The sequence below is a fragment of the Scomber scombrus genome, chromosome 10, assembly GCF_963691925.1.
Source record: "Scomber scombrus chromosome 10, fScoSco1.1, whole genome shotgun sequence".
Lineage (NCBI taxonomy): Eukaryota > Metazoa > Chordata > Actinopteri > Scombriformes > Scombridae > Scomber > Scomber scombrus.
In genome coordinates, this window is record NC_084979.1 from 31808822 (window position 1) to 31832670 (window position 23849).

At 37.6% G+C, this 23849-nt stretch overlaps 1 protein-coding gene across 1 annotated transcript in view; it reads left to right on the forward strand.

Moving 5' to 3' along the window:
* LOC133987768 (polymeric immunoglobulin receptor-like) overlaps nt 1–22345 on the forward strand; it is a 94171-nt gene extending 71826 nt beyond the window's left edge. Inside the window, exons 3-6 of the mRNA XM_062427212.1 lie at nt 19236–19562; nt 21705–21857; nt 21964–22127; nt 22217–22345. Coding sequence (XP_062283196.1) covers nt 19236–19562; nt 21705–21857; nt 21964–22127; nt 22217–22345 — 773 coding nt within the window. The remainder of the gene's footprint in view (nt 1–19235; nt 19563–21704; nt 21858–21963; nt 22128–22216) is intronic.
* The last annotated feature ends 1504 nt before the right edge of the window (nt 22346–23849 follow it).

Here is a 23849-nt window from a genome sequence, read left to right on the forward strand (position 1 = left end):
CAGTTTTGATTTTGCTCATTTTTGCTTTTATACACCAAGACTCAGGTAGAGTCAAGATATCTCTCACTGACAGAACTATTCTTTTATTTCTGAAAAATGTGTCACTGAAAATGTGTAAACCAGATCCAAAGTGTTTTCCCCTCTTGTTGGGAAACGTACATGTTGGAAGAGTTTTTGGAAGACAGTCTTAAGATCAGCCTGATTATAATCTCCAGAAAGGAACTTTCCAGGAAAGTAACTTGTAGGTGTAGAAAGTTTAGATCAAACATCTTATGGACAGTTTGGTGGAAATAGACATGTTGAAATGGCAGATTAATGTGGTTCAGATCAATCAATACAGCAAACCATTGTCAAAGTGTGGGTATATAATTTGTACCTACAAAATGTTGTTGATGCATATGCATGTATAGTATATATGATTTCATATATTACGAAAGCAGAGAAGAAAATGCGATTGTTATGGTAAAATGCACAAAGAGAAGCAAACAAAGGAGAAAATATTAATGCAAAAGAAGAACATAAAAAACTGAAAGCAAGGCAGGGTTAACAAACCTGATGCAGGCCAAGTGTGGAGAGAAAAATAGACTTGCAAACAAGTGCAGGAACACAGAGGAAAATGGAAAATCAAAGCCCATAAACACTAACACAAGCTTCATAGTTCATGGTTGTGGACAACCTGCTGCCATGGTCCTGCTTGTTAGTTATGTTTCTATTATTACTATGATTGTCATTGTTGTAGTTATTGTGCTTCTCTGTGTCTGTGTCTCTCTCTTCTCTCCCTCCATCTGTCTCTCCCAACCAGTCAAGGCAAATGGTCAAACCACCTAGAGCTCAGATCTAGTATCATAGTTATCATAGTTATCTCTGGGTAATTGAATCGAGAGCAGCTGGACTTGTAGTATAAACTTGAAGACTTTTCGCCTCTTATCCAAGGGGCTTCATAAGTTCATGGGTATCTGACTAGCCCTGACAAGTCTCGGCTAGTCTGACTTAACAGTCCCTCTCTCTCTCTCACACGCAAGTTCAATATCTGGCGCAGCTTCAACCTCGCTCGCGCATACATACATGACGTACAGCGTCATTGACATTCCTCCGGGCTCTGATTTTGTTGTTTTACTCGGGAGAGGTACATTCTTGTAAATCACATTAGGATCACTAGGTGGAGCCAGAGACAGTGGACTTTGTCACAGATTATCTGTATCTTATTATACTGTAAGATCATAATGACAATTTTAGCAAATATAACACAAAAATAGTTACAGACTGCAGCTTTAAGACAAAAAATGGCAGAAACTAATATAAATAACACAGTTTTTTGTGGTTTGCAACTGTAGACAAACCCCCTCTAAAACAACATGATAGGAAACAAATCTAAATTATAGTAATATTGAAGAAACTTTGTCATAAAACTGTTTCAGAGCTACAGCCTGCACTGAATAAAACGCTTCAAGTCAATCAATCAGTCAATCAATCATTCTTTATTTATATAGCGCCAAATCACAACAAAAGTCATCTCATGGCACTTTACACAAAGAGAAGATCTAGACTGAACTCTTTAATTTAAAGTAAGCTCTGTTTCCACTGTCTAAATTTCTCTCTATCAAATGTCACCTTTCTTTAACCTTTTGCAAACCTTTGCTGTTGTGAACGTAAAACCTTCTTGTTTGCACAGTTATATTTGTCTTTTGCAGTACATACATTTTCAAAGAAAAGAACATCCTGTTCTATCTCAATGCATTTGGCTCTTTTGCATTATACAAGCATGAGACATACATTTCCCCACTAACTTTCACTGCTGGACTGTTACTTGTTCTTTGAGATAAGGAGGCGTACCTGGACTTTCAGACTGATAGACATCATTCATTTCTTGACAGGCTTGTATATCTGACTGGTTAAACGGTTCATTGTGTTATATACAGTAATTCAATGCACCTGCGTATATACTGTGTGGTGTACGGTAAAAACTGGGGTACCCTGAAAAGTTGCACGGGCTGTACCATTGTTGTTGTACTGTTGAAGGTGTGCAGTGTCACATCCTGTCTGTCATTTCTGTTCTGTTTTCGGCTCTTATTTTGAAAGGGTTTCTCCTTGATTTTTACTTCCTGTGTTTTCCCCCCTTAGTTAAATTCCTCATGTGTTTCACCTGTGTCTTGTTTGTAATCACTCCTTCTGTGTGTATAGGTTTTGGTTTTCAGTTCAGTCACTGTTCGAGTCTCTGTGTTTATTCATCTGTCGTACTTACCTCTGTTTGTTTAGCCTCCGTGTTGGCCATAGTAAAACACTGTTTCAAGACTGCATTTGGGTCCACCTGCCCCAGCAATCCTTGACAAAAGACTTGGACCAGACTATGGACCCAGCAGACAGAAACCCATTCTTGGGAACATGCCTAGCTCTGGGAGGACCTCGCAGCTTGATGAGGAGGACCAGAACCAAGCCCCAACTGCCTTGCTACCAGAGGCCTGTACTACGAAGCTGGATTAACATACCCGGGATATCTCACCGTTACCTGGGTTGACTTACCCAGACATTCGCAATCCTGATAAACGGTACTACGAAGATGGTTATCAACTCAGTGATTGAACCCAGGGTTTTCCAATCTTGATCAGTGCGCACTCACATAAAAGGGGTGGTGTTTTCAGCGTCTGACCAATCGCAAACATGGAGAAACCCTGCAGCCTACTTTACCATGGAGGAGCAGACAATTATTATTCAAAAATATGAAGAATTCAAACACATCATCATCCAAAAGCAACACTGTTGCCGCAGCAAAAGCCAGGAAGGAATGCTGGCAGAACATTGCTGACTCTGTTAATGTGTAAATTCTTGAGATTATACAATATTAATTAATCGGACAATATAAAAGGACAGCACTCTGATCATTAAATTTCACTTTATTACGGCACAGAAGTTTTGGGCAGAGCGCTTCCTCAGTGCCCTTCCTTTCGTTGCTACATTAAGTTAGTTTAATATTCAACATTCAAAATACAAAACTATTATGCGTTTCAACTATTTGAGTGAATGATGTCAAACCAACTGTATAAAATACAGACTAATATCCCTCATGTGCCTCAAGGATTATTTTTTAAATATATGTTTTGGTCAATTAAAAAATTTCTGCACTTTTGCAGTGATTACTCTCAAGATGTTCTTATTGAGACTTTTTGTCAGGTTTCCTGACACAAGTTCTGAAACTGGAGTGGTGGTAAGATTATTCATTTATTGTAATTGTAAAAAAAGAAATGACAAAAAGATATATTTGAAAAATGAGCCTTGAGGCACATGAGGCATATTAGTCTGTATGTTATACAGTTGGTTTGACATCATTCACTCAAATGGTTGAAGTGCATAATAGGTTTATACTTTGAATGTCAAATGAATGTTGAATATTAAACTAACTTAACATCGATTGACAATCTGTACCTTTCATATAGGATGTCATCGGGGACATCAAAATGATCCAGGCTGACAAACTGGTGATGGCTAACCAACCAGACATCATGTTGATGGACAAACAACAGAAGAAGGCAGTACTGATAGACATAGTGATCCCGAGCAACAGTAACATCCGGAAGAAGTAACACGAGAAGCTCGAAAAATACCAATGAGGAGAAAGAGGAGCTAGAGAAGATGTGGGGAGTAAAGGTAACAGTGGTGCCAGTGGTAATAGGAGCACTGGGGGCTCAGATTCCAGGTACAACATCTGAGGTGTCTGTTCAGAAGAGCACAGTCCTAGGACCAGCTAAGATACTGCGCAGAACCCTCAAACTCCCAGCAGGCCCAATAAAACAGCCAGTAAGGCAAAGGAAGCGAGGGACAGAGCTGGGGCTTACATGGAGGCAGGGGACAAAAGGAAGAAGGGTACGAAAACTAAAACACCACCCATGACAATGAGGCTGGCACAGAGCCATGCAGCGGTAGGGAAGAAGACTAGAACTGGAATAAATAAAGAATAAATTGTTAAACTGTTGAAGCAATAAAGAACAAACCTGCTTTTACTCTTGCTGTGATTTATCCATGACTGAAAATGATCCAGTCCTCTATGTGCAGGATTACACAACACACTGTACTCTGTTCACTGTTCTGCAGACTGGTGCATGATGTTCTGCATCATTTATCTTTAGTATACTGAGGATGAGACTCTTCTTCCACATAAAACGCTCATTGTGTCTCAGAGATGTAAACCAGTTACACTGTGAGAGCAAAACCAACCAACCCTGGTTAAGAGTCACAGTAACAACAGAGAAAACAGGAATTAAGACAAAAAATATTTAATTTCCTCTTTTTATATCCACAGAAGAGTCTTTTCCCCTCTACAGTACTCTGGGAGGAAACTGACTGAGGTACGCCTTCCTGTCGGATGAACAGACTAGAATAGAAAACACACTGCACTGTTAAAACAATACAATGGAGCTAGGTTCAGCAGCATACCATTTAGTTTTTCTAAATATAACGCATTAACTTTGATGTCAGTAACAATCTACAGACCCCCAAAACTCTGTCTCTCTACTCTTCTGGTTGTTTTTTCAGATTTCCTCACCTACATTCATGTTAATTATGCAAGCTTAATTTTAACCAGTGATTTTAACATGTTGATAACAAGACAGCTGATGCAACTTTAAGAATGAGAAAAATAGTTAAAAAGAGGAACAGTCGTTGGAAGAACAATGAAATTGCAAATCAGAATGCCCCAGAGTGCTTAATAATACCATTGATCACCTTATTAATATTTCTATAAAACCACAGTAACCATCTTATAGCTTCTAAATGTGATGAGGACTACTTCAGGGAGAAGACAACTAACATCAGGTCTAACATCAATCGTCTACACAATGCCACAACAACTAAGAAAATGTGTTTCCCACTGCATTTAAGACTGCAAATAGCCTTGTTCCAACAATACCTAGTAGCTATAGATGTCTTCCCTTTTTAAGTACTTGTTAACACTATAACAGATTTTATAAACTCAAACTATAAGTTCCAAATGTTTCAGTCAGGTTTTTTGGGCCCTACTTAAGGTAGTTAATGACATCAGGACATCCAGTTGACAATAAATAGTGTGTGTATTACTCAATCTGGGTGCTGCTTTCAACACAGTTAACCACAAAATGCTCTTAAATAGAGGAACCACTTTGGACTATCTGGAACTCTTTTTAATTGTTTTTGTTTGTTATCCTTCTGACAGAGAGTTCTTTGTGGCAGTTGATGATAATTTTAGGACCACTTCTTTATAATCTATACGTCTTACCCCTTAGTGATGCCATCAGGAGACACAACATCTAGTTCCATAGTTGTGCTGATTACACACAACTTTATGTAGCCATGTCTCCTGATGACACTGGACCAATAGACTCACTTTTAAATTATATTGGATGGCACAAACCTTTTTACAGCTCAACCAGGATAAAACTGAAATTTTAGTAATAGGTTCTAAAGCTCAGAGAGAAATTGGTTGTAAAATTAAAATTGCGTGGACATACCCCAAGCCAAGCTAGAAACCTTGGTGTAATCTTCGATTCAGAACTCAAAATCAAGGCTCATGTCACCAAATCTGCTTTTTATCACTTTAAAAACATTGCAAAAAGTGTGATTAAATGTCTTTCTCTGAGTGACATAGAGAGACCGATGCACGCTTTTATCACAATCAGGCTGGACTACTATACATCAGCTCTTCTCAACCAGCAAAGAGTCTAAACTAGTATAGTTTCTGAGACAACAATTAAATCATCTGTGATTGGTCAAACATATCCGCCTCTATCATCTTACCCAATAGAAGATAACCACAGAGCAGAATGTATATGCATATGCACATCTTACATTGGTCATGCAACCCCAGAACCAGAGCCTCAGGTCATAAATTATTTCTAGATACTTTACTCCGGTCACCACATCCAAGACTCCGAGCTTCTACCTTACTTGGATACAGGCCAAGACAGGAAAAGCGTTGGGCTTCCTAAAGATAAGAAAACACATTCCATAAGACACAGAGATGAGGCAAAAGCAGAGATCCTACGTCCACAATCTTAGATTAAAATGATCAAAACAATCGTTGATCCTTCTGAACTGAAATATTTTACTCAAGTAAAGGTACCACTACTTTGATTTGATGAATTTCGGATGACCAGCGGTCAGTAAAAATTCATAGAACAGAATGTGGGCTATTTTGTGACAGAAGCGCCATCTCCTGGTCATACCCTGTATTACAATGAATAGGTGGGTTTACAGGAAAAGATAGACACGCCCAGGAGAAGGAGGGGGTTGCTCCAGCCGCTGGAACTTGGCTTCCATTCAGCTGGCTTTCAGTTTGAATGGGAACTTTGAGGTGGCTACTACTGTACTGGACTGTTAGCTTTGTTGGTTTTAATGTGTCTGAATAATTCTACAGAGGACATAGAGGTCATATAATGGGTCAAAAATAAGATTATTACTCATACTGTAGAGACAGAGAGAGACAGAGAGACAGAGAGAGAGACAGAGAGACAGAGAGAGAGAGAGAGAGAGAGAGAGAGAGAGAGAGAGAGAGAGAGAGAGCGAGGAAGAGGAAGTAATGTCAAGTTAAAGCTTCTCCATCTTCCTGATTGATCAGACAGACATATTGAGGCAGTTCTCTGACAGTTTGATGATTTTCTGCATCAGGATCAAACTCAGAATGAATATCCACCAGGTTCTGTTCTTCTGCTTCTTATCAGGTGAGGACTGATTACCTGACTGTGTCTGTAAAGCTGCAGCACACACTGCTTCTGGACATTCATTGTGGACATTTTAACAAATGTCACATTTCTATCACTTAAGTTTTTATGTTGCTGTCATGTTAATTAGTTATTCTGTTGTTCTCTAAGACATTTAGACAATGTCGGTGCAGGATAAGAAAATGACAACAGGGTTGGTCTTAGATGAGCAAAGACACTTGCGTAAGATAGGACACAAGATGTGAAGTGGTTAGCTCTCATTAAGCTGCAGTCTGTTTTACAGTTAGTCTACAATACTAACTAAATCATATCTTAACACCTCCTCTTTGTTCCCAGATTCTTACTGTGAAGTTGACCTCATAGTTACAGATGGTGAGTTTCTACTGAAAGTCACAAAACCTGATATATTTACTATGTTCATCCTATTTAATGATTGTGAAGCATAAGAATATATGAAGTCAGATAGAATGTAATTAAACTGTGTGAAGACTGTGAGACGTTTATGATATATTGACTCAGTGTATCCAGCAGTCAGACTGTGGTTGAACTGGGCAGCTCCCAGTGTGAGTCTGTGGATCTGTGTGAATGTGAAGCAAGAAATATTGTGATCAGACTGCAGCATCTTACAGGAAGTACAGACACTAACTGTTGATTGTTCATCTTTTCAGGAGCAACGTTGGGGGTAAACACTCGTTTCATCAGTGCAGAAACTGAGGGTGAAAGTGTCACAGTTGGATGCATTGATAGTGTCAATGGAAGCAGGAAGTTCTTCTGTAAGGATGAATGTAAAAAAGAAGAAGACATCCTGGTTGAAACAGCAGAGAACAGAGCTCAGAGTGGCAGATACAGCATTGAATATACAAAAGTATCTGCAATTGAACTGCTGTATGTGACCATCACACGGCTGAAGAAGTCGGACACAGGATTGTACATGTGTGGTTACGGCAGACCTTTGTCTCCAGATTCATTCTACTCATTCCCGATCTTTGTTGTAGATGGTGAGTTTTATATTGAAAATCGTGTAAATGTGTATTCTTAATTTATGTTCCTTTTGGTGAGTGCATATGAGTTCTTAAAGAAAAATGACAATGGTATTTAATGTTTGTTACAGCTAGAATTTGATTGGTGTGATCTAATTAATGGCAGTGAGAGGAGCACTAAGGTCAGAGTTATTAGAAAGATACAGCTGTATCAGCTCCAAATTAACAAAAGTAGTTGCTAATTTTTCTGATTAATGAACAAAATCTGTTTGCATGTTGTTTTTTTAACATTTGGACTACCAGGCTGTTGGTTTGGTGTCTTGGTGTCTTGCACTGAACCACAATGAGAAAAGAGACGCAGGAGAGACTGTATTTAAAGATGGACCTCATGACAGCTCCCCAAAAGTGAAGCCAAAACATCTGCATCGCCCCCTGGTGGCTGCCGCCTCCATGTTAGCAAATCGGACATGAGCCAAACTGAAATATCAAATAAAATCGTCGTTTCTGTTAATTTAGGTTGTTCTTATCACACTGTTTTTTGTCCAAGTGCTAATTTTTCTGATAAGTCTGTTTTTAATTAGTCAATGTCAATGTTTGACAATATAAAAACAGCTGTGAAAGCCACTCAGACATTCAGGCAGTGTGACAGCTGAGTGTTTATGTTATGAAGTTTAAACAGGCAAGAGTTTCATTCCTTCACTGTTAGAAGTTAACTTGATATGTAAAAAAGTCAAATCTAACTTTAAAAATAATTTAGAAATAAAAAACATCATGCAGAATACCAGGCTACATTATAAATCCTACTTTCATTTTATATATGACACTATGTTGGTTCCTAACTGCAGTTATTGTACAGTACACACTGTTGGATCATTGTGTCCAGATTAACCTTAAAAAGACTCATCATCTGCTCTTTTCAGTATATTTGAGCTGCTGTATTCATGTTTGAAACTCTTTACGTCTCAGACAACAATAAGTTTCCTGTGAGGAAAACTCTCCACAGGATTCAAACTGTCAGTGTGTGATGACGGGGAAAGCTCCGTGTTTAAAGAGGATCAAAGTATATATATTGACAATGTGATCTTTATTATTTATTTATTTTTAGAATACTTTATTTTCAAGTTTTCAATTATGCAAGAACAATAAAACTTATTAAAACGTAATAACAGTTTTAACAAAGGGCTAAGAGGAAAAGGAAAGACAACAGTAACTAAGTAGACAAAAAATAAATAAAATAAGATAACATAAAATGAAATAAAATACTGGAAGAGTCATGAGCAGTCCCACACAGTCTTTTTGTGTTTCCACTAGGGATAGTACCTGGTACCTGGTACTTTTTTAGTACCTGCTCTGGTGAGGTTCTAAGCGAGCCGAGCCGATACTAAATGTGACGTCAACAGACTGCCGGCCACTGATTGGTCAGAGAGTCACTGGAAGAGTCATGAGCCGTCCCACACAAGAATCAAACCCGGCATTTTTAAATACCAACAACAGCGTTACAGCCATACGGCTCAATTTTCTTGCTTTGTGTGAGACAGAAAGCCTCATACAGCAGCAAGTACACCATCGCTTCCATGTCCTCCATTGGTTATGTGTTTGTGTTGCGTATAAAACAAAGTCACGGCAGTTTCGCGGAGCCGTGCTATGACGACCCCGCCCACGTTGAGTAGGTACTTTTTTGTAATGGAAAAGGTTCCTGGAACCGTACCGAGTCTAGTCGTGCTGGAACTGTGTAGTGGAAAAGCGCCATATGATATAAAAACAATCCTTCATGTTATAATAATAATCAATAATCTCATATCTAACTCTGTCTCATCAGAACAAACAGAACAAATAATGCTTAATTGAATAAAACCTTATTCCTTTGCATTATTGATTCAGTATCTGATAGTTTCATTGTGTTTTCATTGTTCACAGCTCCAACCACTGAAGAACCAAACTGGACTCTCCAACCTTTTTCAACATCAGTCCCATCAGCCTCCACACCAGCAACAACACAGAGTTTAATCTCCAGTTCAGGAAGCTTCACACCTTCATCATCTTTCCCTGAAACCACAGAGCAGTTTGCAGGTACAGGACAGTTCATGTCTGTCCATCTGTCCATCACTGTCTCTCTGACATGAGACACTTCAGCACCAAGAAGAATACATTTCACATTCAGTTTAACAATACATTTCCTTGTTCAGGGTTCAAGATTCAGGGATATTTATAGTCATTCCAGCCATGTAAATACATGAAAGAGAATGAAATACAATGCTAATGTCCCAGTGATCATAAAATAAGAAATAAAATTGAAAATGTACAGAATAAGACATAATAAGTCAGTAAATAAATAAGCAGTCTGAGCAATGCAATGTGCTGGAAAACATAAAATCCTACAGTCGTTCAGGCGTGACACTGTGGGGCTATTAAGGACTGGGATAATGCTGGTAGTCTTGAGACATGATGGAACATATTCTATTTAAGATTAGATGAATTCATCACAAAACACAACATACTATGTGAGCAGCAGTATGGCTTCAGAAGCAGCAGGACCACTTCATGCACTATTAGACTTTGTTAATGAGATAACAATGGCTACAGAAAATAAGGAATATGCCTTGAGGGTATTTCTTGATTTATAAAAAAAAGTATTTGATACAGTTAATCATGACTTGTTACTGTTAAAACTTAATAAATATGGAATCAGAGGAATAGCACTTGAATGGATACATGTTGAAATTAATCATATTAAATCACAGCTACATGCAGTGGCGGCTGGCCAATAGAGGGCGATAGGGCGCCGCCCTTCCTAGTGTTTTTGATTTTAAAAATAAAAAATTAAAATTAACAATAATCACTTATTTTAAGTAAATTGTGTGTTTTAATTTGCAACAACATATCATATATAACATATAAATTATAATTTATAAAGATATCGCCCCAAGGCAAGTTTGCGGCTGCGGGTGAGAGAGTGGGATTTCTGGTGACATTGCTGCTGTGATGTGATGTCTCTGCCACAAGGGGGCACTGCTGTAACAGTCAACAGCTTTGTGTGTAAAAATGTGTGTAAACCTAATAAGTTATTTGTTTCCAGTTTGGTTCTAAACTTGTGTTTGTGCAATATGTTATTTATGTTTTGTATAAGAATGCCTCAAGTTATTAATATTGGCATTAAATAATTACTATTTCACAGAGCGCTGGTATCCAGCCGTTTATGTTCAATTCTTTTGGGGTGGTTATTGAAACTGAGTTAATAGGCTATATGCACAGCTCCACTACTTCCTGAACTCAATACAGCTCCTTCATTTTCCTATCTTACATTATTGGACAAACTGATTAATCCAGGTGTGTCTGACCATTGTTGTTGTCACTAGTGAGGTCAGACACACCTGGATTAATCAGTTTATCCAATAATGTAAGACAGGAAATAGAGTTGGATGTCTCGAGACCACTTTTACGTGGTCTTGATACCCTCTGGTCTTGGTAGTGTCTTGGTCTCGGTTTAGGCGGTCTTGACTACAAGTCTAACAGGAAATAAAGGAGCTGTATTGAGTTCAGGAAGTAGTGGAGCTGTGCATAAAGTTCATAAAGCACAGCCCCACCTAGAATATTTTTCACCAGCCACCACTGATTACATGTCTCTCTCTCTCTTCCTTCCCAGCCGTCTCTGATGTCTCTTGTCCAGGTTACTTCTGGCCTCTGGTTGTATGTGTTCCTGTGATTATTGTGCTGGTTGCTGTTGTTCTGCTGTTCGTCTACAAACTGAAGATGAGGAGGAACTCTGGTTTCAACACCAGAGAAACTTCAGACAGCAGAAAGAAGGAGGTGACTTTCTTTAACTCTGAATGTCTCATGTTAACTCTAACTGTCGGCAGACATTTTATTTTTTTAGTTACTTGTCTGCAACTACTTCACGAATATGAACAAAACTACAATTAAATAAAATCATAATGACTGTTATTAGACCTCTGACCTGTTGAGTTGTTATCACTAAAATATCAGCAAACAATTATCTAAGAAGAACACAATATCTGTTCTGTTACACTGCTTACTGCTGTATTTTAGGTTTGATGTTATTCCTGTTTTATTTTCAGTTATCTGTCGTCTATGAGAATCGTCCTCCAGTCTCCATGAGTGAGAACCGTCCTCCTGTCCACTATGAGAACCGTCCTCCTGTCCACTATGAGAACCGTCCTCCTGTCTCCATGAGTGAAGACCCGGACTACCAGAGTCTGGATGCAGCCGGCATGGATCCAGACCAAACCTACTCTACACTTAGAGAGACAATAAACAAATAATGATGTCGTCCATGAGTGAGAACCAAACCTACTCTGCATTCACGAGACAGCAGACATGTGATGATGTTTGGATTTGGATTTGGATTCTGTACTGAGCAGGTTAACATGTGCTGCAAGGTTCCAGTTTGTTCCATTTTATTTCTTTATTTTTTGCTTAATCAGCAGATATTAACTATAAACTTGCTATTCCTCACTTCTATGCTGATGATACACATCTATTAATGTTTCTGAGAATGTTCAACAACTAATTTCTTTCTGAAATGTTCATCCTGTCTTCAAAACTGTAGATGTTGTTTGATATTGTTCTTCTACACTTTGAACCAACTCTATGTTCTACAAATTATGTTCATATTTGACTAAATTACAACAGCAGATATGTAACATTGCTGAATCAAATTTTCTTTCAACATGATGTGAAAATATTGATACTGAACGTATTAAATGTTCAGAGACAATGTACCTGGCTGTTTTGTATTCCACCAAAATATCTGATGCTTTAATAAAATCTCTGCTGATGCAGTAAAATCTCTGTTGTTATAGTACAGTCTGTGATGTTACAGTAAATACAGCCACATGTGTCACAATCATCTCATATTCATCACCTTAACCGTTATTTTGGATTAATTCATCATATCTCTAGTTAGTTTCTTTCAGTCTCTGCTGAGAATTAAGAGTTGAAGGCAGAATCCTGATCTACGTTTTCTCCCTAAGAGCTTTCCCTCTCTGCCTCTGTCCAATTAACAGTTACAGTGACCGAGTCCCACAGCTCACCTCTGATGGTACCTGTTGGGAACATTTTCACACAGGAAGCTTACAATGTGCTTTTGGCAGTAAATGCAGTATAACATAATCTAAAGATAATAACATGAAGGTATAACTTTCCATTTAACCTTCTAAATGAAAACCCTGTGAAAAATTAATCATGTTTGATATTTCAACACTTTCAAGTCTTACCTGCTCAGCACCAACCAGCAAACAGACACAGTTAGCTGTAGACTAGCTGGTGAACACAGTGGAGCATTTAGCAGCTAAAGAGCCAGATATTTCCCTCAGGAGTTGGTAGAGAGTAAAAACAGAGCTATAAAAAGAGTGAATATTATAAACGCATAAATGATTTTGAGAGCTAAATGTCTAAACCCAACCCTAAACTGAATCTAAACCCCAATTCCAATCCTAAAGGATGAGTTCACTATTTGTCCAGTGTCTTAAAACATGTATAGTAACAAAAAAGACAGGCTGGATAATTGTGAACATTTCCTTTAACTCTAAAAAGCAAATCTTAACCCTCAAACAGACATTTGAAGGCCTGTCTCAAAGTGTACAAGTACAAACAGTTTCATCAGTATTCAGATCAGCTGTTTTCTCTGTCAGTGTGAACTCAGCTGATTCACAGTAAATCCTCCACCAGGGGGCAGCAGAGCTGAGAGTCAGTTTAAATGTGTGTGTGAGAAAGTGAGAGGTAGAAAGAGGAAAGAAAGTATGCATGCGTGTGTGTGTGTGTGTGTGTGTGTGTGTGTGTGTGTGTGTGTGTGTGTGTTGTGTGTGTGTGTGTGTGTGTGTGTGTGTGTGTGTGTGTGTGTGTGTGTGTGTGTTTCAGCTGATTCATTCTCTAAACATCAGACAGACATCACGACTCTCAAATGAAAAAAATAAAAACAGCCAGTGTTTCCTTCAGATACTGTGATGTACAGATGTGCACACATTAACTCACTTTATCTGGAACATTGTCAAGAAATTGTCATAACATTAAATTATTGATATTTAATGATTTAAAATATATATTTTATACATTTCATTTTAATATGATTAACATTGGCTGATTAATAATGATTCATTCATCAAGTGAGGGAGTTTTTTTTTTTTCCTTTTTTCTTGTATATTTTTTGGAGATCCTTTTTATCATCTGTTTTATTTCTATAATCTGGGTCATGTCGTCTGTATATATCAGGAGGGGAGTTCCGGTCCTCTGAAATGAGGCCAACGCGGAAGTAACTTAAAACTGCATTCTATCAAAAGGCCACCAGGGGGCGACCGTTTTGGTGTCAAAAGGACTTCCGTCTCTATACAAGTCAATGGAGAATTCACCAACTTCTCACTTGATTTCTAACCTCAGTAAACGTTTTCAAAATGTGTTTATGGTCTCAATCGCTAGTTTAAAGCCTTCTTCAATGCAGTATGATGTTCATTTGGGACATTTTGGCCTCCCTGATTTTATATGTGACGATAAAGCAGGGTATGCATTAGGGCGTGGCTACGTCGTGATTGACAGGTTGATTGGTTCACAGGTTCAGGAGGGCGCCTCATGCTCCTCCTGATGCCCATATAAGTAGAATCTGTGTTTTTATTTTTTATTTATTTTTATTTTTCCCAGCATGCACCGGAAATGTTCTAGTTGGCGCTGCTCAGATCCGATACTATTGGCCTCCGAGCAGCAGTCCACAAACCATTGGGTGAGGTCACGGATGTTACGTCCATTTTATATACAGTCTATGTGTGCAATGCTGCAGCGAAGCTGAATGATCAATGATCTGTATGTTCAATAAATAAGATCGAACAAAAACCCTTAAATGAACCATTTTAACTGAACATTTCAGTCTTAAATGTTAAAGTTAAATTAAGTTTACATTATTTTAATGTAACTTCATTCTGTTCATCTTGTGTTGAGTTTGTAGGTCTTTGTGTGTTCAGCTTCCTAAACAAACATTTGGTTACTTTAAATTGATCTATAGTTGAATGTATTTGGGTGAAACTGCTTTTTAAACTATATATGAAAGTGTCTGTGAACATGACAAATCATTTTTATATTTTATTTGCATTTACATAACATTTACAGATTTGTGAGTAACAGACCTCAGATCAGGACAAAAATCTACTCATCAAAATAAAATGAAATAAATATTAAAAATAAAAGTCAGAGCAGCAGAGGCAGATCACCTGTGAACACAAACATGGACTCACATCTTTAACCACTAATCTCAGACTTGGAGGTGATTCTGCTGTTATGCAGCAACATCGACCCCCGGTGGCAGAGAGCTGAACTGCAGGCCAGAGACGATCAATGTTAATGTATGTGCAATACTTTTCCTCCTCTTAACAAACATAAATACATGAAGTTTCCTCCCTTTAATAAAGCTGCCGTCACATAAAAAGAACATTTGTGGTCATGTCAGAAGTGATTTGAACTATCTATCTATCTATCTATCTATCTATCTATCTATCTATCTATCTATCTATCTATCTATCTATCTATCTATCTATCTATCTATCTATCTATCTATCTATCTATCTAAATATCTATCTATCTATTTATCTATCTATCTATCTATCTATCTATCTATCTATCTACCTACTGATAGATTAATACATAATGAGGATCAGGAAATATCTTCATATTAAGTTAAATTTTACACATTTCTTAACGTGTGTGACTAGAAATGTTCTTTAAAGTATCCTGAGGAGTTTTCATTGTAAACAAACATGGTTTTAAAACATTAAAACACTGTGGTGGAAACTTTAAGGAGAATTAACAGAAAGATGACTTTCAGTTTTATTGCAATAAACAAAGTTCACATTAGCAAATGTGGATCTACCAGATTACCAGACTGAAGAGATTCTGTATGAAGTTCAGTGTCAGTATTTGTTTGTAGAGCTGCATGTGTCACAATCATCTCATATTCATCACCCTAACAGTTTTTTTGAATGAATTCACTGTATCTGTAGGGAGCACTTGGTTCAGGTCAGACAAAGATCATGGTCTCTGATTAATACATAAAAAGGTTTGCACTGTAAGTTAAAGGAATTGATCATACAATTAATAAGTTTAATTAAGTTTTTATCATTTCATTTTAATGGCAGACGTGTTGATCATCCACATTTGTCCAGTTTGTACTGTAACAAACCAGTTAAAGCAACAGGAAGCAGAACTCTGATGCAGACACTCAGACAGGTTGGTTGAGTCAGAGTCAGTTTTACTGTGTTATTGAAACAGGAAGTCAGGTGACCACAGACACACAGCAGGTCAAAGTGGATCAGCACAGCAGCTTTGCAGCACAGAGGATCTGGAGAAGGCATCATCATATTTATCAGTCTCCTCACTGATCTGTTGGCCTTGGTGTTACTGTGGTGATTGGAAAGAGATAAAGTCACTCTGCTGCAGCTTTTGGTTCAAACACAAATAGATAAACAGTTTCATTAGGTTAACATTACTGAACATACAGATAATTGCTCATTCAGTTTCTTAATTTAGATATACAAAACAGAAATGTGCAAACAAGTTGTGAAGCAAACTGATGAGAACAAACACATTTTTTGGTGTGATAATGAGAGTCAGAGATTCTGTGATGATTCTTGAATATGCAAAGATGAGATTAATACATGTTTTTAATTACGAGCTTGGGAGAAATAGTCAGACATAGTAGAGACAACCGACAAAGGTTTGAACAGAGTGCTAGACACTTATACTCTTACTGGTAGTGTTAATCGGTCAGTTGGGGCCTTTCGAACTAAATTTGTCCTATGTCGGTCATTCTGCTGACAGACATACTAGACCACCTGGATCCTAGCCTGAGCCACTTGACCATATATAGAAATACATCTTAACAGATAAACAATGTGTTAACCACCAGGACACTTTGACTTTGATGGTTATCTGACCCATTCTAGAAATAAGGAAGTTTGCAGTCAGTGTTTTTACACAAAGAGGAACACACTCTTTTTCTCCCCACCAAGGAAGAGAGAGAAAGAGAGAGAGAGAGGAAGAGGAAGTTATATTAATTTAAAGCGTCTCCATCTTCCTGATTGATCAGACAGACATACTGATCATCATATTTATCAGTCTCCTCACTGATCTGTTGGCCTTGGTGTTACTGTGGTGATTGGAAATAGATAAAGTCACTCTGCTGCAGCTTTCTGTGGTTAACCATCACTGAACATAAATAAGTTCTCTGAAGTTTCAGTGGTTGCATTTAAACAGGTCATTGCTCATTCAGCGTCACTGCAGCGTTTCACATCTAATGTTTCGTAATTTAGAAATAACTGTGTTACTCTACAAATAAGAAATGTGCAATACATTTGAAAGGTGATGAGAAACCCTGAGAAGCAAATAATGGTCATATGGCCATATAATGGGTCAAAAATAGGATTTTTTATTCATTAATGTACCCTTAACCATCATTATCATCGTCATCATACAGACAGAGAGAGGAAGAGGAAGTAATGTTAAGTTTAAGCGTCTCTATCTTCCTGATTGATCAGACAGACATATTGAGGCAGTTCTCTGACAGTTTGATGATTTTCTGCATCAGGATCAAACTCAGAATGAATATCCACCAGGTTCTGATCTTCTGCTTCTTATCAGGTGAGGACTGATTACCTGACTGTGTCTGTAAAGCTGCAGCACACACTGCTTCTGGACATTCATTGTGGACATTTTAACAAATGTCAGATTTGTATTATTTGCTGCTTCAACATCTCTACAATCTAATCTTTTAATTTAACTAAACTAAATGTGATCTCATTTAACAAAATATATTGATTGATTGACTTTATTGTCCACTTTAGTGGAGATTTGTCTTAGGCTTCTCCCAAAGTACAGCAAAAGTACAAACACTACACATAGTACGATAAACCATTAAAAACATACAAAATATACAACATACAATAGTGCAAACATGCAGGTAGCAGCAGATTATATAAATAAAACCAGAGAACAAATCTTATAAAATAACAAGTGTTTCCTGTTGCAGTCATTCTGTGATCAGTGTCGATATGGTAAAGGGAATAAAAGCCTTGGTGTATATGTAGTGGAGGGCTCCTGGGACCCTGAATGGATGACAGGAGTGTAGTGGTGTAGTATGGACGTATCTGCAGTTATATATTTAGTCTTTCTGTGTAAAGCACTGTCACATATATTGTAAAGTTGTTTTTGTGACTTGAAAATCACCTTCCCTGCAACATGAACAGTTTTAGAGAGCTTGTTATGAACCGTCCATCATGAATAGTTGTTGCTCATTAATGTGTTTGATATTAAAACAGTGAAAAACAGACATTACACAGAGACACTGTGACTACAACTGCAGCTGAGAGTAGAACAACAGCAACTGCTGTACAGTCAGTGAACACTTTGCTGCCTGTAGTTAAAATGTTCTACTAAAATAAGAGACTCACAAAGACACAATGTCTTTCTGTGTTATTCAATCAAAACACTTTTAAGTGCTTCAACCTATAACATTATATGCATTAGACTGAGAGCAGCAGCCTCTGTTAGTTCCTGGTTTTATACAGCAGTCTACAACCACACACACAGGAAACAGCAACATGTTCCTTATTATAAAATGACACCTCCCTTATGTGTTTCTCAACTCATATTTTCAGACAAGGAAGAAAAGTGAGAATCATTATCACCATATATAGTAAACAAAGCCCAGACACATTTAACTGTGAAGCAAAGCTTTCATATAAGGTGTTAGGATGATGTTTAATTATAAGACACAGAAGAGTATGTGCTGTTTCTTCCACCACACTGCCTCTGTATCATCTCTGCTTCTCTGTGAAGTGATGGATTAGCTCTCATTAAGCTGCAGTCTGTTTTACAGTAAGTCTATAATACACAAAGTATTGATCATCAGTATTCACTGTTCATCTTTCTAACAGCACTGCAGGATGGAAACACTGGACTCACCAATGCAGTAAACCTTTATGCTGGAGCTGAAGGAGGAAGTGGTTCATTAAATTGCCACTTCACTTTGTCTGGAAACACCAAGTTCTTCTGTAAAGGAGAATGTAAAGAAGAAAACATTCTCATTAAAACAGATGATGTCACAGCTCAGAGCGGCAGATACAGCATCGAATATAAAGACAAATCCTCTGGAAGAAGAACTGTTACTGTGACCATCAAACAGCTGACCAAGTCGGATTCTGGACGATACAGATATGGTTTGGGTGGATCTTTTGTCCCAGATTATTACTGTGAATTTGACCTCATAGTTACAGATGGTGAGTTTCTACTGAAAGTCACAAAACCTGATATATTTACTATGTTCATCCCATTTAATGATTGTGAAGAATAAGAATAAATGAAGTCAGATAGAATGTAATTAAACTGTGTGAAGACTGTGAGACTTTTATGATATATTGACTCAGTGTATCCAGCAGTCAGACTGTGGTTGAACTGGGCAGCTCCCAGTGTGACTCTGTGGATCTGTGTGAATGTGAAGCAGGAAATATTGTGATCAAACTGCAGCATCTTACAGGAAGTACAGACACTAACTGTTGATTGTTTAACTTTTCAGAAGCAACGTTGGGGGAAAACACTCGTTTCATCAGTGCAGAAACTGAGGGAGGGAGTATCACTCGTGGATGCAATGCTGCTTTCTATGGAAGCAGGAAGTTCTTCTGTAAGGATGAATGTAAAAAAGAAGAAGACATCCTGGTTGAAACAGCAGAGAACAGAGCTCAGAGTGGCAGATACAGCATTAAATATACAAAAGGATCTGCAATTGGACTGTATGTGACCATCACACAGCTGAAGAAGTCGGACTCTGGACGGTACATGTGTGGTTACGGCAGACCTTCGACTCCAGATTCATCCCACTGGTTCCTGATCATTGTTGTAGATGGTGAGTTTTATATTGAAGATCATGAAAATGTTAATTAATGGCAGTGATCCGCAATGAGAACAGAGACGCAGGAGAGACTGTATATAAAGATGGACCTCATGATAGCTCCCCAAATGTGAAGCCAAAACAGCTGGATTGCCCCCTGGTGGCTGGTTGTAGTATAGGTCATAAGTCCTGCCCCCTCCATGTTAGCAGACGGCACATGAGCCAAACTGAAATATCAAATAAAATCGTCCCAAAGATGTTTTCTGTCAATTTGGGTTGTTCTTATCACACTGATGTTTGTCCAAGTGCTCATTATTCTGATGAGTTTATTCTTAATGAATTATTTTATGATATAAAAAAAGAGGGTTTGGCATCATGATTGACAGCTGAGGGGACGAGTCCTACAGGCCGTCATCATGTCACCTGACTCTACTGCACAGACTCTACTCTACTGTCACACAAGCAGAATAGCAGCTCAGCTCAGAAAGGAGATAGTTTGGCTTCACTTTTGCATAGCAGCAGGAAGTGGAGACACATCGTCCATATTTATATACAGTCAATGGTGGCACTAAAATCATGATGCCAGGATCCAACGTATTCTCATCCTCAATTCGTATATCGATATCATATGAATTTAAATACATGCAGTAACACGAGGGATCAGTGCGCCTGCGCAACCAAGTCTCACTGCAGTTCTTAAAATAGCCCGAATTTTAATCTGTTGATTCACGTCCAGTAATCCACAAATATTATTTATTACTTTAAAAATATAAACACTATATTATTGAACCAGGAGATTTTACCCCTGATGTGTCTTTATAAGTCCCTGGGAGAGACCGGATAATTCACTGATGATTTTATTTATATCCTCAACATTTCTTAACACAAAAACAATAAAGTGTCCTGGATAACTCAACCAAATGTTATGTGAATGACCATCAGTTTTAATTATTTCACCTTCGATTGTGAGAAATACGTTTTTGTTTCTGCTGTTTTTAACAATAGTGGAAGTGTCTACATTAACCTACCCATGATCCTCAGCGAACATTACTTGTTGTGAGGAATAAAAAAAGAAAAAAATCTGCTCATCTACTAACGCAGCGCACTGAGGTTTTGCGTCTTACAACTGTGCAAAAAGATAATACACGCTGTCTATTTAGTACGTTTACCATAATGAATGTAATATTAGTAGTTTACCGTAATGAATGTAATATTAGTAGTTTACCGTAATGAATGTAATATCAGTAGTTTACCGTAATGAATGTAATATTAGTAGTTTACCGTAATGAATGTAATTTTAGTAGTTTACCGTAATGAATGTTATATGAGGCGTTTCAACCCCAGTTTGCAAAATACAGGGAGGAGAAAATGTAAATATGTTATTTAGCACAGGCATTGTGATTTACCAAACCTGAAGGTAATGTTGCTGACGCTAACTGAGTCTATAAATAATAAGTTTGAAGGACAGGTATTAACCGGCTGTTATGGCACAATGACAGAATACACACAGGACGGAGTTTTTCCATATATTTGCTGTTGTTATAACTCAATATATTAGTTAACCTCTTCCACTAGAACCTGATCACATTTCATTTCGTGCTTGCAGCTTTCTGCTCGTCCAAACTCTCCGTTAAGACACAAAACCCTCATTTAAATACTGCTGTCTGCACCTGTTGCACCTGTTTTCATTTACATAGTTATTCTTAGTAGATCACCTGCAAAACACGCAATCTATTGCACTGTGTACGCAATGTAGTACCTTTATTTGGGATCTTAGTAAATCAGACCCTATGAGGATAATAATAAGGCTGTGAGACAAGAGTTAACATCAGTGGGCATTCCCAGTGACTTCATGCGCTCCCAGAAAAGTAAATATCGAGCATCCCTAGTAATAAGGTTTCATCACAGGTGCATCCAGCAAACCTGGTCACCAAATGACCACAAGTGCATTTGACCTGCCCCTGATGGTCTGGACAGAGTGCATCTCACTATGATATAAAAACAATCCTTCATGTTATAATAATAATCAATAATCTCATATCAAACTCTGTCTCATCAGAACAAACAGAACAAATAATGCTTAATTGAATAAAACCTTATTCCTCTGCTTTATAGATTCAGTATCTGATAGTTTCATTGTGTTTTCATTGTTCACAGATCCAACCACTGAAGAACCAAACTGGACTCTCCGACCTTTTCCAACATCAGTCCCATCAGCCTCCACACCAGCAACAACACAGAGTTTAATCTCCAGTTCAGGAAGCTTCACACCTTCATCATCTTTCCCTGAAACCACAGAGCAGTTTGCAGGTACAGGACAGTTCATGTCTGTCCATCTGTCCATCACTGTCTCTCTGTAACTAAACGTCCTCTTAAAACAGCAATGATGTCTCTCTCTCTCTCTCTTCCTTCCCAGCCGTCTCTGATGTCTCTCGTCCAGTTTACTTCTGGCCTCTGGTTGTATGTGTTCCTGTGATTGTTGTGCTGGTTGCTGTTGTTCTGCTGTTCGTCTACAAACTGAAGATGAGGAGGAACTCTGGTTTGAACACCAGAGAAACTTCAGACAGCAGAAACAAGGAGGTGACTTTCTTTAACTCTGATTGTCTCATGTTAACTCTGTATTATAAAGCTGTATTTTAGGTTTGATGTTATTCCTGTTTTATTTTCAGTTATCTGTCGTCTATGAGAACCCTCCTCCTGTCTCCCTGAGTGAAGACCCCGTCTACCAGAGTCTGGATATAGCCGACATGGATCCAGACCAAATCTACTCTACACTCACAGAGACAGCAAACATGTGATGATGTTTGGATTTAGATCTGGATTCTGTACTGAGCAGGTTAACATGTGCTGCAAGGTTCCAGTTTGTTCTACTTTCTGTCTTTCTTTTTTGCTTAATCAGCAGATATTAACTATAAACTTGCTATTCTTCACTTCTATGCTGATTATACACATCTATTAATGTTTCTGAGAACGTTCAACAACTTCTCACAGAACTTTCTGGTCAAATATGGCAAATTTAAAGTGGGTGTAATATTTTGTTGTATAATAATAATGTCTTCACTGTCAGTGTGTGATGTGTTTGTGGCTCTTAGTGATAAACCTGCAGAGAATTATCAGAGACTTTGCAGCTCCTCTCAGCTTTACAGAGCTTTATAGAGAGTTTCAGCTCATTGTTTAACTGTCCAGCTTCAACTTTACTGTTCGTTGATATTTCATTATTTAAAAAATATATCTTTCCTATATTACACGTTTCATTTTTATATGATTAATATTGGCTGATTTGGTGAACTCTTCTGCTCATTTTGTGTGTTTCTTATTGTCATTAATCTTCTTTCTACTTTGCTAAATAATGATTATTCATTTATTAATTGAGGGTTTTTTTATTCCTTTTTTTCTTTTACATTTTTGGAGATCCTTTGTATCAGTGGCTCTCCTGTCACATCTGTTTTATTTCTATAATCTGGGTCATGCCGTCTGTATATATGTGCAAATAAATAAAATCGAAGAAAACCCCCAAATAATCTCAATTATTGTCAAATAACACAATTAGTTCATACGAAGTAATTGCTACTAAATATGCACAAGACTCTAAGCATTTTTTCAAATATTTACAGGTAAGAAGTTACATTAGCAAGTATATAGAGGAATATAAATCAAATAATGACTTAGAAACAAAGATAAAGGAAACCTCTCAAAAATATACAAAATACTGCAAACGTTCAATAGAGGAGACAATAAAGTAAAGGAGAAATGGGAAAAAGAATTAAGAATCAACATTTCAACAAAAGACCAAAGGAGAAATTTTAAAACATCACAGTCAAAACACTGGAGGGAGTTAGCAGGTGGGTTTTACATGTTTTATTATGCCCGATAAACTAAAGAAAGGTTGTAGGGAACAGGAGGCAAATTATACACACTGTTTTCTTACATGCCCAGTACTGACCACTTATTGGAAAGAAGTGGAGAAAATAGTTAGGTATATTTTTTATTTAAATTCATATTTAAATATTGAAAATTGGCTAGGTGTTCGTGTTGAAGGTAAGATAAAATTAGTAGATACATATTTTTTTAACATCTTAAGAATAACGGCCATGTCAAAAAAACTTGTGACATAACTAAAAACATGGTTACTAAAATTAGAACAAACCTTGAATATGGAAAAATTTACTCTTACAATGAATGATGACATGGATATAAGCTATATTCCAAATTCTACATAAAACAATGGGAATTATTAACCAGGTGAAAAATACTAAGTGAAGGACCCCCATCCTTCTATACTCCATCCCTTCACATTTACGT